Source organism: Gavialis gangeticus, unplaced genomic scaffold (genome assembly GCF_001723915.1).
Source record: "Gavialis gangeticus isolate Ggan-Ray unplaced genomic scaffold, GavGan_comp1, whole genome shotgun sequence".
Taxonomy (NCBI): Eukaryota; Metazoa; Chordata; order Crocodylia; family Gavialidae; genus Gavialis; species Gavialis gangeticus.
In genome coordinates, this window is record NW_017729019.1 from 15,826,670 (window position 1) to 15,841,658 (window position 14,989).

Genomic DNA, 14,989 nt, shown 5'->3' on the forward strand with positions numbered 1-14,989 from the left:
TGCAGCCGCTTCTCACCTGCTTAATGACTGTTGCCTTAGCCTTTGATCCAAAAGGCAAGCTGTGCAGAAGCCTCTCTCTTTCTTATACGCAGGCTGAATTCAATATGATTTGCTTTGACCTTCAATGTCCTGTCTTCCAGGAACTGCAGGTTCCTGTATTGATGGTGAGACATTGGCAGGTGATTTCAGCAAATGGCTACAAGTTATGTGGGGCCTTTAGCTCCTTGGAAGGCAGGCTGGGAGCATGGGGTATCTTGCGCTGCCTCCTTGGTTCTGCTAAATCTGCGAGGAAAGAACTTAACACTGCTGTGATCTAACTTGCCATTGTTGGGCTCCAGGGTAAATGCCTCCTCCAGATGAATGGGGATTATTGTTTTGGCCTATCTGCAGGTTCAGGAAATTACGGCCATGCTTGCAAGGCTCTTTGTGACCCAAAGGTATTTTGGTATCGGTAAGAGTCTGGATGCTGGAGCGCAATTCCCTGGTAAGGGAGGGAGTCCATGGGAAATCCTGCAGCCTGGTGATGAGATAGACAGGACCCTGTCTCGGGACAAGGCACTGACAGCAGTGGAGAGCCATCTACTCTGGGTTACTTGGGTGCCCTGTCTGCATTCATCCTCCTGGGATTGGAGGTAGGCAGAAATAGCAGGTGCACGGTGCCCCGTGCCGTAGAGCCATTGGAAATCAACCAGCGTGGGGCTGGAGAAGGAACAGAAATAGCCACAGCTCCACACAGGAATGCCCCTGGGGAGACGGCGCGAACGTTGCAGGCTTTGTCCTCTGACAGGTTGGCTGGGCGTGCGCTTCCTGTCATAGAAATCCCAGATTAGAAAGAGCCTTGGGCTGCCAGCAGCTGCTTCGGCTCAGCTCGCCTGGGAGCGCTGGGGATTGGGAGAGCAGTGCTGTTAATGAGCAGCTCGCGGCCTGGGGAGGAGGCTGGGAACACTTGCCCAAGGTCGCCGGTTTGGGTGCCTGGAGCGGCTGAATAAGACGGGGTGGAAGCACTGGTTGAAATGAGGCAGGCGGCCTGCTCCCATAGCAAGGGCAAGGCAGGGGCAACGTGGGGCTCTGCCTGTCGGTCCTACGACACACCATGCTCATGCGTGAGGCCGCCCCACGGCTCTGGTGGCATAAGGCTGAAGAAGCAGGGACACCGCACGGGGGAGGGAGGCCTGGCGCTGCCATAGCAAGAGGGGTGGGATGCCAAAAGCCCCTGAGAGCCAACAAAGGGATGGGACACCTCTCTTCTCTGTCCCCTGATCTACGCAGACAAGGGGAGGGAGACCTAAAATGGGGGCCGATCTCTAAAGCAAGCAGACGGTGCCCCTTCTCCCACCCTCCAGTGAAAGTCTTCCCTTCAAATCAGCCCCTGCTCACTCAACAAGAAGCAGGGATTTCTCAGGGCAAATGTTTATTCTTACCCTCCAACTTACCCCCCTGCAGCTTTTTACACGGGGTTCTTGAATGTGGAAACTGGAAAGAGCTGGTAAATAAAGAGGAAAGCGAATTGAACATAGAATTCCTTTAGCAGGGACAGGAGTCCGACAGGGAAACATGGGCACGATCAATTAACGTAAAGCACCTACTCTAAAGAAAAGCCAAGCTGGTTAGGGATGGGAAGGGCTGCGGTGGGGGCGGGTAGGGAAGGCAGGAGGTACACCCTGGGGCCCTTTAAAAAGACATAAAGGAGGAAACAGGAAGAAGAGTGAAGTTAAAGGGCTTTTTGGAACAGTCCTTGTTCCAGACAGCAGCCTGTTGCAGCCAAAGAAAAGGTCTCAGTCTTCTTTCCCTTGGTGGATAAGGGGTTGCAGCTCAAACGAAAAGATGCAGCTTGGTCTTGGGGCTGCTCTCCGGTCTCTTTGAGGAGCAGGCTCTAGCCAGGGCAGAAAAAGAGTGTGTTAGCCAATCACACTGCTGTCCACCAAAGTCCCACCGACAGCTTGCACGCCAGGCTGCTCTTCTGAGGGCCAGTCTCACATGGGCAATCCCACTGCCCGCTCAGGTTTCCTGGCTGGGTCTGCAGGAGGTCAGGGCAGTTGGTCATAATGGGGCCTTCAAGCCCTAGTAAGCTCTGACCCTGGTCTCTCTTCCCTTCCTACTTTCTTACTCAGGAGTGACCTGAGCAGCCCATTCCCAGGATCCCACCATTACAGGTGCAAGAACCTGCTCGTCTGCAGTGCCTGCCACCTGCACCAGCATGCCATGGGTATCTCTGCCCCCTGCTCATTTCAGATCCCAGCCTCCCCTGTGCCTCTTCATTTCTCTTCGGCAGCTGTTATTTCACTTTACAAGCTGCTGTTAGCAATGGTGCAAGTGCCAGAAGAAACAGGACTTGGCTGCTTCTGCCACCAGGCTTTGAAGGACTTGCCATAAAGAGGTGCAGAGCCCTGCCTACACTAGGGCTTATGCCAGTACAGCTGCACCAAGGCTGAAAAATGGGGTTGGTTTTGTGATTGCTGACAGGGCCTCAAGATTCAGCTCCCATGGGTGTGTCTGGCACTCACATCTGTGGTTTCTCGTGGCTTGGGCTTTTTAATGCACCACAGCAGGTGCATGGGGACTCCTGGGTTCTAACCCCACCGATGCAATGTGTTGCTAAAGACTGATTTTTTTCCAAGCACTGATCATGTGCCCGTGGGCCTCTCTGTCTCAGCTTACCATTTGCAAATGAGGATCATATTTATCTACTATTTATCTGTTTACAGAGCCCTCAGAGCATCTCGGCTGTGTACACCGTTAGGGTCAGTTCTCCCCACATACCCAGAGCATAATTCAGAGAGGGCAGGGAGGGGGAAGAGCACCAACCGACTGAAAGGAGGAAGGGGCAGAAGGAGCTCTCATCAATCTTAGCATTAAATGCTCTGAAGCAAACTACTGCTGCCTGCACATCACGCAGAGATCCAGCCACAAAGAGAGTTGAGTGGGGGGGGGAAGCCTCAAACTCATTGCTTGATTATTCAAAACAAAGCGGCTGCCTCCGCATTAGGGTTTTATAATGAAATTTGGAAGCTTCCCTTCCCCCACTGCAGCCACGGAAAAAAAGGCAAACAACTAGTCTTTGAACAAATCAAAACCCACTGAAAAATCACAGGGGCACCATGCACACGCACACCCAAACCCACACACACATAGCGGGCAGCGGGCTTGGCACATGCCCCATGGCACTTCTCCTTGCTAGGTTCCAGACATGTTTTTCCTGCATGTGGAAGAGAAGCAACAGCTTTTTCCTTCCTTTCAGCCACCCTGCTGGCTGGATGGCTGCCAGGTGATATAGAGCTGCCCTGGGCTCCTACCAGCTCTGAGCTCAGGTGAGGGGAATGATCATTAACCAGGATCCAGGGACAAAGTTGCCTTTACAGCCCCGAGTTTGGAAATTCATCGCACTTCCTCCCCGTGGTGATTGGTCGTTCCTTTAGCCAATGATGGTCTCATACTCTGAACTTTGTGCCAGCCATGGATTTCGAACCGTGTTATGAAATGTTCTGCTAACCCCTGCAACACAACTGTGACCGCTTCCACTGCACAGAAGGGAGAATGGAGCCAGGGGGCAGGTTATGACCAGGATTTCCAATCCTGGGGGCCTAAGTTAAGCTACTAAATCCAATGTTTAGCTACCTAGTTAAACGGCCTGATTTTCACACATGCTGTGTTCCAGTGGGACCGGCTGGATGTTCAGCACTGCGGAAAACCAGGCCGTGTATTTAGGTGCCTGCTTATGAGCTCCTTTTGTAAAGGTCTCAACTTAAGCGAGTTGCCCAAGGTCACACAGTGAATCAGTGGCAGAAGCAAGAATACAACCCAGCATTCATCCCTTCACATGCCCTGTGCTCACACTGTGCACCCGCGCCTTGTTGATTCTGAACACTCAAAAATCCCCATGCAAAGTGGGTGCTTTATGCCTGCGTCTAAGAGGTTGACAGACAACCCAGGGGCACAGAGGCAGGAATGAATGTGCAGAGCATGTTGCACATGCAGGGGGTAATTCAGTCACCCAGGGCCTTTCCTTTCCAGACTGACCTCAGCCTTCTTCAGGAGCTCCTGGTCCATTTGCTCTCAGGTCGACCTCGGCTCTTCCACAGTGATCAATGGTCTCCTCCACTCTGTCTCTGGGAAGCCTCGATTGGAGAAATAAGTGCATCAGAAAAGACCATCAGTGGAATTCACCCCACAAACCGTAGTGACAACAGGAGTAACACTACGTCCTCGTCTAGTGTCACCCACACAGCTAGTGGACGAAGCCTCACGAGCCCCAGCTCCTAGATGAGCAGAGCTGGGACCAAAAGCCAGGTGTCCTGGTTCCAGCACAGGCCACGTCTAGGAATGAAAAGAAATCTGAGAGCTGCTGAATAGAAGAGGCACAGAGTCAAATTCTCCTCCAGAGCCTAGGGGAGCCACGGTCCCTGCAGTGTTGAAGAGCTACCGTGGATTCATATGGATGTAACAGCAGAATTGGGCCCATTGCACATGTTTCCATTTTGCTGCATGATGGTGAGCTCCCAGATCCTATTCTAGGCCTTCAGGCCTTATAACCTTGCCAGGGAGCAGAAACAGAAACAATTCTGGGGTGAGAGCCATCCTTGTGCTAGTCAAGCTGTGCATCGTTCCCAGGCCCCAGCATCTTAGTACACACAGCATCTCTGTACTAAGACCGAGGTCAGGGCATCCCATAGCCAAGGGGCAGTCAGAGAATGTGCCTGATTCACAAGGACCTGCTGGGACCAAGGGGCAGTTTGCCAAAAAGGAATTTTTTAATTACTGGCTGGATGGCCTCTCAGTTCACCGAGGAGCCTGTCTAGGGATCTGCAGGAGTCTCGGCTCCTGTTCAACATAGTCCCCGGATTTTAGCTTTCTCGGCCCATGAGGTTTGCTTCTGCTTGGTTAGGAGGAAAATCTGGTAGATACTGAATTCATTTCCTCAGGGAAGGTGGTGGGGGCCCCAGTGTTTGGGACACTGCAAGTGACTGGAAGGAGTCATCCTGAATAGGCAGCTGTGGAGAAAGGAGGTGGGTATGGGTCAGCGACACAACCTTCTCCATCCCCAGTTGCTGAGAGTCTCTGGAGTGCTTCCAGAGGTGCTATGGAGGTCCTGGGCCTGAAGAAGGGTGCTTGTGCCTGAAAGCTTGCAATTCAAGAGGTTTTTTTTTTGCAAAAATCTAGTTGGTCTAATAAAAGCTATCACCCCTACCACGAGTTCCGATTCCAGAGGTGCAGACACATGGACTATGCAACCTGCATCGTCCGCACAATAGCTGCACGGAGAAGCCAAAACTCCTTCCTTCCCCCTTGCTCATACAATGGAGTAACAGAAAGTGTATTTCTTTTGTTCTAAGCCAGTGACAGCTTGACTGCTTTTCCAACTTCTGAAAAGCACAAGCTGGCTTCTGGACATGGGCAAGCAGTCTGCTTGATTAATGTTGAGCAAGCTCTAACAGCTATTACAGGAAAGTGGGCCGGATCTGTTGGTTCTTTACACGGAGCAGGTGAGCTTAGTGCCCACGAGAAGTGCCACACCGGAGCCTCGACACCGCACTGCAGCAAGAACCTCAGCAGAGCGACACCCACCCCACTGCTCAGACAGCCAAAGACGTCCATGGGGCCAGGGTGGGTGTTTGGACATCTGTGTAGGAATGCAGCACCCAGCTTGCTTTTACAGCTCATCCTATTGCTGGTTCTAAAAATGGCCCCTTCTTAAGAAATCTGTCAGCTCCCTGCAGATCTGCAAGTCAGGGCATGTGGCTTGCCTAATGCAAGTGACTATTTGCTGTTGTACAGCCACTCCAGCCAAAGGAGAGTAAGCTGCAGACTACTTTACCTCCTGCATCCTCCCTCTGCACTGCTGAGGCCACATCTGGAGTAGTGTCCAGTTTTGGGCCCCCCACTATAGAAAGGATGTGGGCAAGATGGAAAAAGTACAGCGGAGGGCAACAAAAATGGTTTGGAGGCTGGGGACTTACGAGGAGAGGCTGAGGGAATTGAGTTTATTTAGTTTGGAGAAGAGAAGACTGAGAGGGGATTTGATAGCAGTTTTCAGTTCCCTGCAGGGGGGTTGCAAAGAGGACGGAACTGGGCTGTTCTCAGTGGTGGCAGACGACAGAACTCAAGTTGGAGCACGAGAGGTTTAGGCTGGATATTAGGAAAAACTTTCCTACTAGGAGGGTGATGAAGCACTGGAACAGGTTACCTAGAGAGGTTGTGGACTCTCCATCCTTGGAGGGTTTTAAGGCCCAGCTTGACAAAGCCCTGGATGGAATGATCTAACTGGGGCCAGTCCTGCTTTGAGCAGGAGACTGGACCAGATGTGACCTCCTGAGGTCCCTCCCAACCCTCATTTTCTGTGATTCTATAGGCATGTCTACGTGTGCTTTTACATGCGCCTAAATGTAATGTGCATTTGCCTAATGCGCATTAAGATGATCTCGGCACATGTCTACACGCCCACACATAAAGCAGGTATCAAATTTATGTGCAAAGAGCTAAATGACATTAGCAAGCATGTAGATGCAGTAGCACACATCAATGTGGCGTGCGGACTAACTTGGGACTAAAGTTAGTCTCAGGTCAATGGGCACGCACTACGTTAATGCACATTAACACGTCTACACATTTGTTAATGCGATTTAGCTAGTCGCACATAAATTTGATACCTGCTCTGTGCAGGTATCAAATTTAGGCTTGAATAGCCTTAAATTGCCATTTTTAAGGTGCATTAAGGGTGTACACATCTAGATGTGTGTCTGTAATGTGCCTTAAATTGGGCTAATGTGCATTAAATGTGCACCTAATTCTTATCAGAGTCCACTTTGCAGGGCAGACTGGTGCTTTGACTGAAACTGCCCCCTAGAAGAGAATGCTAATAATACAACCTGGCCAGGCACAGGCTGTCTTGCTTATTGTTTGTATTGCAGTTGTGCTAGAAACTCCACTCAGGGACCAGGAACCCACGTGCTAGGTGCTGTACAAATAGAGCGAAAGAGAGATAGGTCCAGCCCTAATATGTGGATTCTTAGCCAACGTGGCACCTGTTGTCAGTGATTAGGATTTTTATAATAGCTCAGAGTAAAAGGGAAGACGTGGAGGAGCTTTCACTTAGTCACTTGTGTGCTGCTTAGAGAAACAATCAAGTCACGTTCTTTGTAGACATACATGGAAGATGGGGGCCTGGACACAGCAGTGCTCCCTACAGGGCAGAGCAGAGACTGCTCAGCTGTGTGCCAGGACCTCAGCTGCTCAATTAAAGATTCTCCTTTCACTCGAGCAACTGTGAAGCATGAAACCCAAAGTGAATTTTAGCTCTGTTGCCCAGACATTCCCAGCAGTAGCAGCACGCAGCCAGCCAGGCCATCACCACACAGTGTTTGGTACTATATTTATGCTGGCTTGTCCCCTGCAGTTTTAAACACTGGGATATTTGCATAATTTATTTCATAAGGCACATGAAGAAGAAATCTGTTTCCCCCTCTTTAAGCTGCCCTCTGCCATCCTTTACCACTCCTTGGTACTGACGGTATCCACTTGTATTTCATTTCAAGTCGAGCAGCCCCACCTAGTGATTAGAGTGAGTATAAGGCAGGGTAGATTGGCACTTTAGACTGAGTATAACCAGCCCGTGCCTTCCAATTCACCACGGTCGCTGGACCACAGCCAAAATCCACATCACGTGGCCCAACAGAATACTTAAATATAGTTCACATTGACCTGCCGAGCTGGGTGGAACGAGACAGATTTCGGAACGTGGCCAATCTGGGCTTGGGGAATGGAGGTGAATATTACACTTGCTTCCCCTCCAGAAGAGAGCAGGAGAGCTCACCTACAGATGACGGTAGTGCCAAAGGACTCTGCAGAGATGTGGTGAGGCACGGGTGTCACAAAACCAGAAGCGGTTAGATTTACAGGGGAGCCTTCTTCTTTTTTCCACTCCAGCGGGTTTTCCTGGAGGTAGAATTGCAGGGAAATGAAAGATGAGATGAGAAGAGAGAAAACAGACTCACATCAACATGCGCTCTATCCTCCAACTTGGGGAATGCCAAGAAACCATTTCCAGGCGCTGATCTTGAAAATCCATTGCCCTTCTGGATTGCGATTCCCTTCCAAAGAGCTCAAAAGGTCTTGGCAAGCTGTGCATGCTGTTATCCCATTACAAGTGGGGAAACTGAGGCATGGCCAAGGAGAATGGCTTGCTCAAAGTCACGTGGAATGGGTGACAAAAAGAAGTCAGGTCTAACCATGTTCTCACCGCTTGCTGGGCCTGTCTCCCGTATTCAAGCAGCTTCACATCCTGTAAGAGGGCGTGGCAGACTAGAGAGGGGAAATTAGTTGAAAACTTTTTTTAAATGGCTTCAGACATGTTTCCAGCATTGTTTTTAAAACAGTGCCCATCACTCCCTCTCTGCTGCCTGCAGCCAGCCAACGGATCATGTCCTGAAGGGGATAACTGGGTGCAACACCCGTTACAGTAGAAATGGGGCCTTGATTGTTAATAGTAAGCTGGGACATTGACTTTTAGAAGCCCTGAAAATGAAAGGTTTGGGTCACTTGTGGTGCTGTTAACCCCCCGGACAGCCCTCTAAAACGATGCTCAATCACTTCCTTGGCAGCTTCAGGGCTGTGGTATTAGCAGCCCTGAATCTGGCTAGCTCCCTGCATTTTCAAGGCTCTTCATAGCAGCCCTTTGACATTCATGGGGCAGTGAAACGGGGTACATTTAATTACAGAGTATAAAGTGGCCAGTACAATTAGCAGGCAGGGTGCTGTTAACTTACAAACCAGACAGTGGATCTGTGATATGCACAGCAATTAAGTGGTTATGCGCTATGATAGGGGAAGAACCAGAGTTGGTTACAATGGAAACGATAGGCAACAAGTTGGGGTTGGTGTTGGGTTATGCACTTAACCAGTATGCCCCTAAGTGCAGCACCCTGTGTAAAGCCCAGCAGAGTCTATTGCCAATCTCCAGTTCCAGTAGAAGAAGCTGCAGCGGTCTGCAGGGATGTCCCCAGAGCCCCACAGCTTCCAACAGGGTAAAAACCTTGGAATGGGAAGTTCTGGGCAGTGCTTTAACCAGGATGAGTGACAGAAGCCCACACCATGCTACTGACAGTCTCTTTTCTCACGAGAGATGTGATTAATCCAGTTTGTGACCTACAAGCGCCTTGGAGGTTTTCAAAAAGCGGGTGGGTAAGCACTGGTTAAGGACGATTTAGGAGCAGCATTGCGCATTCATGGAGGGAGCCAGACCAGATGACCCTTGAGGTCTCTTCCAGCTCCACAATTCATGTGCAATCGTGTATCACGTGTAACCCACCTTGGGAACAGGAAGCTTCCACTGCTGCTTGTACAAGCTGATGAGCTTGTTCCAGGGAGACAGCTCTTCCTTGGGAGATTCTGCATGAAGGTCCTCTGTTGAAAAAGATCCCAAATTAAGAAACAAATCCTTTAAAGGCCATCTCCTACATCCTTTATGCTGCCCTATATGGAATGATAACATGCGCCTCATGTACAGCATGTGAGCAAGTTCCTGCCCCCCTGGGCCAAGCCCTAGCCCTCCTCTGCTGGTGCACCTCCAGGGGAGTGAATGGAGTTACCCCAGCAGACAATTTCCCCTTGTGTATTTAAACAGATGACAGCGTGTTAAATTACCTAGCAGGACAATAGCATTAAAGGTGTTTGTGTCTCAGGGTGATACGGGTTTATTATATCAGCCAGTCTTTATGCAGATACGTAGTCAGAAGCCTCTCCCAACAGCAGAGTACATGACCCTCACCTTTGAGCAGATGCTCTCTCTCGTCCTCAGCACTGAAGTCCTCCATGGGTGTTGGCAGGTCTCCTGCAGCTGATGCAAGCCCTTCGGTGTCGGCCAGCAGAACCTGGGAGACCCTGGCCCTGACCCCAAAGCACAGTTATGCATGGTAGGATGTCAATACGTGGGCTGGAACAGAGGGACGCGCATCTCTGTGGCCTCCAAACAAAGGAACAAACTCTCTAGCCAACTCAGAGTAGACACTACAGCTGATACCGATTGTCCTCATTGTTGGCAACCTTGACCTACAGAGGTCATGGTCGGAAAGGACACACAGTGCAGCTCTCTCATAGACACTAGGGTGTGTACAAAGGAACACCTGGGTTTTGGTAGAGTTACAGCAGACTTACTGGTGTGAACTGGAAGCAGAATCTGGCCCTTTTGCTTAGAGCACTGGTCCTGGTGAAGATCAGTATGTTTTTGTAGTCTGGTTGGCCAGGGCTGGATGTGAAAGTCTATGGCAGTTGGTGAGAGGGACTGACTTTACAGAAATTCATGGGCTCATATCAGTGTGACCAAGCGCTAAATGAAATGGCCTGTTATCTTTCATAATGCTCAACCTTGCTGCTCTTTGGGGGGAAAAAAACAACTGTCCAATGTCTCACTGGTTTCTAGTTGCCCACCTGGCCTCACACAATTATTTCCTATTCACCATCACACATCTCAGGACCCTCCTTACCAGCCCAAGGCCCAGCGCTGATCTCACTGAAATAAAGAGAGGTTGGCTGATGATTGCTGTGAGACCTGAAGCTGGTCCAGGTCTAACAATCAACTTACTTTCTCAAAGATCCTGTGTCCCCAGAAGCTTCTTCCATGAACTTCACTGCCTGGCCAGAGGTTTTGCCATCTAGCTCCTGTGCCATTCTGCCTTCCCTACTCAGAGGGATGTTAGCAAAGCCTGGAGTGTCTCCCATCTCCATGCCCCTGGTTAGAGAGGTGCCTCCAAGACTGATTTCCTTCAGTTCTTCCTTGATCTCCTCCACAAACTCCTCCAGTGTGTTTTCCTGAGGTTCATCAGCCAGGGGGTTGCCTGTTAGCTGTTTGCCTGACGGCAGGATGGGCTCAGACTCAGCTGCTGCTGGATCTGCTGGGTTGTCTGCATCTTGGTCCTTGATGTTTCCCATTGTTTTCACCCTAGCACTGGTTCCTTGGCCTTCCCGTGTGCTCTTCCTGAGCCCAAGGAGATTCCTGAGGAGCTGGAGCAGCGAGGGCCTGCTGAAAAGAGGGCGAACTGTCAGAGGATCCACCTCTGCCAGGGTTAGCAGGGCGCTGGGGCCTGGAGGGGACCTGGGCCTGGGCTGAGGCTTCTCAGCAGCTTAGTACTGATGGTTCAAACTAAGCCTCTTCCAACAGGTCAGAACTTGCCAGGACAAGGGGCAGAGAAGTGATGGCAGCTGTGTACGCCGTCAGCTCTGTCACACACACAGACCTACTTTTAGGTCCTTTCTCCCCTCTCCTTTCATTTGACGTTGGCTGTGTTGATGTAACTCTGCTGCTGTTACCTGTGCTGTGTGTGACAGCCTTTGGCAAGAGCGCTGCATTTAGCTCATCACTTCTGACCTCCTGTGGCAGGGGCAGGAAGGGAAAGGAGAGTGAAGAAGTGCAGAGAAAAGGGAGACCTGGTGCGTGGAACAAATAAAGGAAGCTAAGATGTGACGTTTCCTGCTGCTGTGGGGTTACAGAAAACTTCTCTGGAAAGCAGCAGTGCTGTTTACCACTGGGACATCTTTCATTTGTCACAATACTAATAATAAACCACCTAATTTTGATAGAGTTTACAGTTCCATTGGTGTCCCGGTCTACCATAAAAAACTTGGCTGGTACAGCCATGTCAGCTAGGGACGTTATTTTCCTACAATTTTTCTACAGTAGCCAGAATGCCAGTGGTTAAACTGGCATGTATGTGCTTTTCCTGCTAGGGTTTATTTCCCTCAGGGAACCATTATGAGCTATGCTGGTGAAAGCACTTCCTGCTGGAAAAAGCGGTGCGTATTCTAGTAGGATTGGTAGCAGAGAAAGCATTTCCTAATGTAGGGCTGTCCTTAGTTCTCAGCTCATGTGCGGGCTGTTGTTTTGGAGGACTATTTTCCAGAGGTCAAAGATCCCACCTGCACTGTAGCAGTCAGTGGATCGTCTTCTCTGCAATCCATGTTGTCCTCTCTGTCAATGCTGAATGGGTGCAAATAGGACCACAGGGGTCTGGGTGCCTTCTGCACCCTTCCTGCACTGAGGCGAGTGACTGCTCGGGGTCAGGGCACTGGAGCGTCAAATCCAGTGCGCTTGCGATCTCAGTACTGCACCATGCTGACATGGCTATGACCAAGTTCAATGAAAGAGAGACCAGACAGGACTGTCACATGTTCCTGAACAGTGGAGTTGGGTCGTAGCACCGTTCCTTCCCCGTCTGCACTGGACATGCCTCCGCCGTGTCCAGGGAGAACTGCACTGTTCTTGCAAACCCCTCAGGTTGTTGGTGCATTACAGTTGGGGCCTAAATAACCTAATGACCTCCCAACTTCCTGATGGCCAATACCACTTCCTGGCCTCTGAATTACTTCTCTCACTGTCAGATCTAGTATTTTCAAACCCATTTCCTGGCATCTTTGATGACTCCTTTCTTCCCCCTCTCGGTCATTCACAGATGCATGTACCCGTCCCCACCACAGCCAGTCACAGATCCATCCCATCACTAGAGTCAAAAGACTCCCCAGACCCAATCAGTGCCCGTCTGGGCAGCATTTGCTGTTGGTTGTTGTGTGGACCTAGCTAATCATTTTACAGCGGTAGCTCCTCTTCTGTGTTCCCAGCACATCTAAGGCAACCATAAATACCGTCCATTAAACCACCACTTTCCCAAGGCAACAATTGCTACAGAGATGTTACACAGCTGCTCATTAGTGGGCTTCAAGATTGTGAAGGTGAAGAGAGGTATCCACAAGTATGGAACAGGGCCCTGCCCTGTTACTAGGGGCTCGGGGGAGTCTGAACAGCCCCACACCCCAGAAGCACCTCTGCATACCCACCCCAGACCTGGGAGGCTGGGGAACCAGGTCCTGGGACGTAGTGAGTCCCGCAGCAAGGGAGCTGACACTGGTGTGGGGAGTGAGAGAGGGTTAGCCACCTAAGCCCAGATGGGAAGGATAAAAGACACTGAAAGCAGGCCCAAGGGGCTGCATCTGGCCAAGGAACAGACTGCCTGGAGCCACCATGGGTTAAACAGCCACTAGGAGAAGCAGGAGCAGGGCTTTTCTCTCTCTGTTTGTTTGCTTGATCATTTGCTTTCTTGTGCAAGCCTGCAGGCTCTGCAAAGCCTCTGAAAGATAAGATGCAACCAGGAGGTGAAGCCTGGAAGAGCCACTGGAAGATGGCTAAGGTCTCACTTATTTGTTTAATTTGTTTGTTTTGCATCGCTACCAAGCCTGGGTGGCTTCCCAGTATTATCTGCTAGGGGTGTGCGAAGCTTCGGGTGGCGATGTGATTTGGCTCAATTCGGTGGTCGAATCTCTGAATCCGAATTGAATCGGGACCAATTTAAAGGTCCGAATTGATTCAAAGCTCTCCGAATCTTCGAAAAAGATTCGGAGAGCTTTGATGATTCGGGCAGTCCCGGGAGGCTGCAGCAGGGAGCTGCAGCTGACTAGGAGCGGGTAAGTACTAGGGGCGGGGAGAGGGGACCATAGGGGCACCCCTGCCCGCCCTAGCTCGCTGCTTTAAAAAAAAGCCCCCGTTCTAATACTAGCTGCTTTGCACAGGCCTATTTATCTATTAGCCTGACTGTAGCAGAGGCAAGGGCCGTGAACAGCGGGTCCTTAGCCAGCAGCAAAAGTAAAACTGGTCGGCTCAACTAGTGTGACCAAACATACCCTGCTGTGATCTGCCCAGACTCTACCCGTAGCAGCCCACAAAGTATTCACAATACTTCATATGTGGTCTAAGAATGACACTCCTGCCAAAAGAAATGCAAAAACCTAGAACTCTTGGTTCAGAAATGATACCTCTTATTAGACCAACTGAGAAACTGCAAAAAAAAGTCCTAGATTTTTGCATTTCTTTTTGTCTCAGACCAACACAGCTATCTAATACATCCCTGAAACATTGCTACAAAAGCACCTGTATTGTTGGTGGCTAATGAGGTGAGAGAGCTGCTAAACTGGCCTTCCCCAGTGCAAAAGGACACCAAGTATCTGCAAGGAACACAGCTGTAAGGCTGCATCTGCACTGATCTACCTTGGACTTGCTGCTATAATAATAGCAAGAGTAGGAGAGCTAGCACGGCCGCTTGGAGCAGGTCCAGACAGTGCACTGAGCCAAACATCAGCACATTGCCAGAGCAGCTCTAGCAAGAATGCAGCAGTGGGAAGTTTTGAGCAGGCGGCATTCAGGCCTAAAGGATCTCTGCATATCGATGTGCAAACCACATGTTAATGTAGCGTGAAGCTGACTTGCTCCAGCCTCAAACCTCTGTAAGCCAAGAAATGCAGAGTACAGGCAACTGCCAGCCTTGCAAGGTGCATGCCATGCCCTTTGCAACCTCGTGGCAATGAAACACCTCAGGCCAGTTTTAGTGCTCTGCAATCTTTCATTCACCCCACTGATTCCCGCCCCCCCGGGGTGTCCCTTGGGCCTGACCTCCTCCATCCATCAGGAGCCGGAGGATCAGCAGCATCAGGAGCAGGAGCTGCCCCTTCATCCCCTGCAAGGTGATTCTCCTCCTCGCTCCTGCTGCCATCGATGCCACCGCTGCTCTCGGAGAGGTCTGTCATGGGCCAGTCGGAGGAGTCTCCCATCTCCATGCCACTGGTGTCTGGCATCGAAGGGGACTGGTCGCCCCTGCTTGACGGGGTCCCCCCGAGACTGATTTCCTTCAGCTCCTTGACGATCTCCTCCAGCCTCTCTCCCCGAGACTCCTTGGCCAGGGGGTCGCCCTTTAGCTTGTTGCCCGCCGGCAGGATGGTCTCGAACTCGGTGGTGGAGGAAATTGCTGGGTTGCTCGTGTCTTCTTGGTCCCTGATGTTTCCCACTTCTTCCATCTCGGCACCAGTCTCTTGGCTCTTCCGTGCACCCTTCCTGAGCCCAAAGAGGTTTCTGAAGAACTGGAGCAGCGAGGGCCGGCTGGAAGGAGGGGGAACAGTCAGAGGGTCCATCTCTGTCGGCTGCATGGGGCACGGGTCCCCTCCGGGCACTGGGCAGAGG

The 14,989-nt window shown here is 50.9% G+C and overlaps 1 protein-coding gene across 2 annotated transcripts; it reads right to left on the bottom strand.

Annotated features, from left to right (window-relative positions):
• Positions 1-1,784: 1,784 nt before the first annotated feature.
• LOC109295370 lies at positions 1,785-14,989 on the bottom strand. Of its 2 annotated transcripts, none has more exons than XM_019514194.1 (7): positions 14,426-14,989; positions 10,574-11,008; positions 9,761-9,879; positions 9,302-9,396; positions 7,808-7,929; positions 4,018-4,115; positions 1,785-1,873 (listed from the first exon to the last, which is right to left on the bottom strand). In XM_019514194.1, exons 1-6 carry the CDS (start codon positions 14,953-14,955, stop codon positions 4,019-4,021), a joined length of 1,398 nt encoding a protein of 465 aa, XP_019369739.1. In that variant the 5' UTR covers positions 14,956-14,989; the 3' UTR covers positions 1,785-1,873; position 4,018. The 2 variants fall into 2 exon arrangements, with proteins under 2 accessions (XP_019369739.1, XP_019369738.1); XM_019514193.1 differs by having other exon boundaries at positions 10,574-11,011.

Bases quoted from the DNA above. Each gene is read 5' to 3' on its own strand.
- LOC109295370 (XM_019514193.1), bottom strand. From the start codon at position 14,955: ATGCAGCCGACAGAGATGGACCCTCTGACTGTTCCCCCTCCTTCCAGC. The intron at 9,880-10,573 runs GTAAGTTGATTG...CTTTGGGGTCAG, and splicing joins GACACAGGATCTTTGAGAAA to GGCCAGGGTCTCCCAGGTTC. The intron at 7,930-9,301 runs GTGGGTTACACG...TTCTACCTCCAG, and splicing joins GGAAGCTTCCTGTTCCCAAG to GAAAACCCGCTGGAGTGGAA.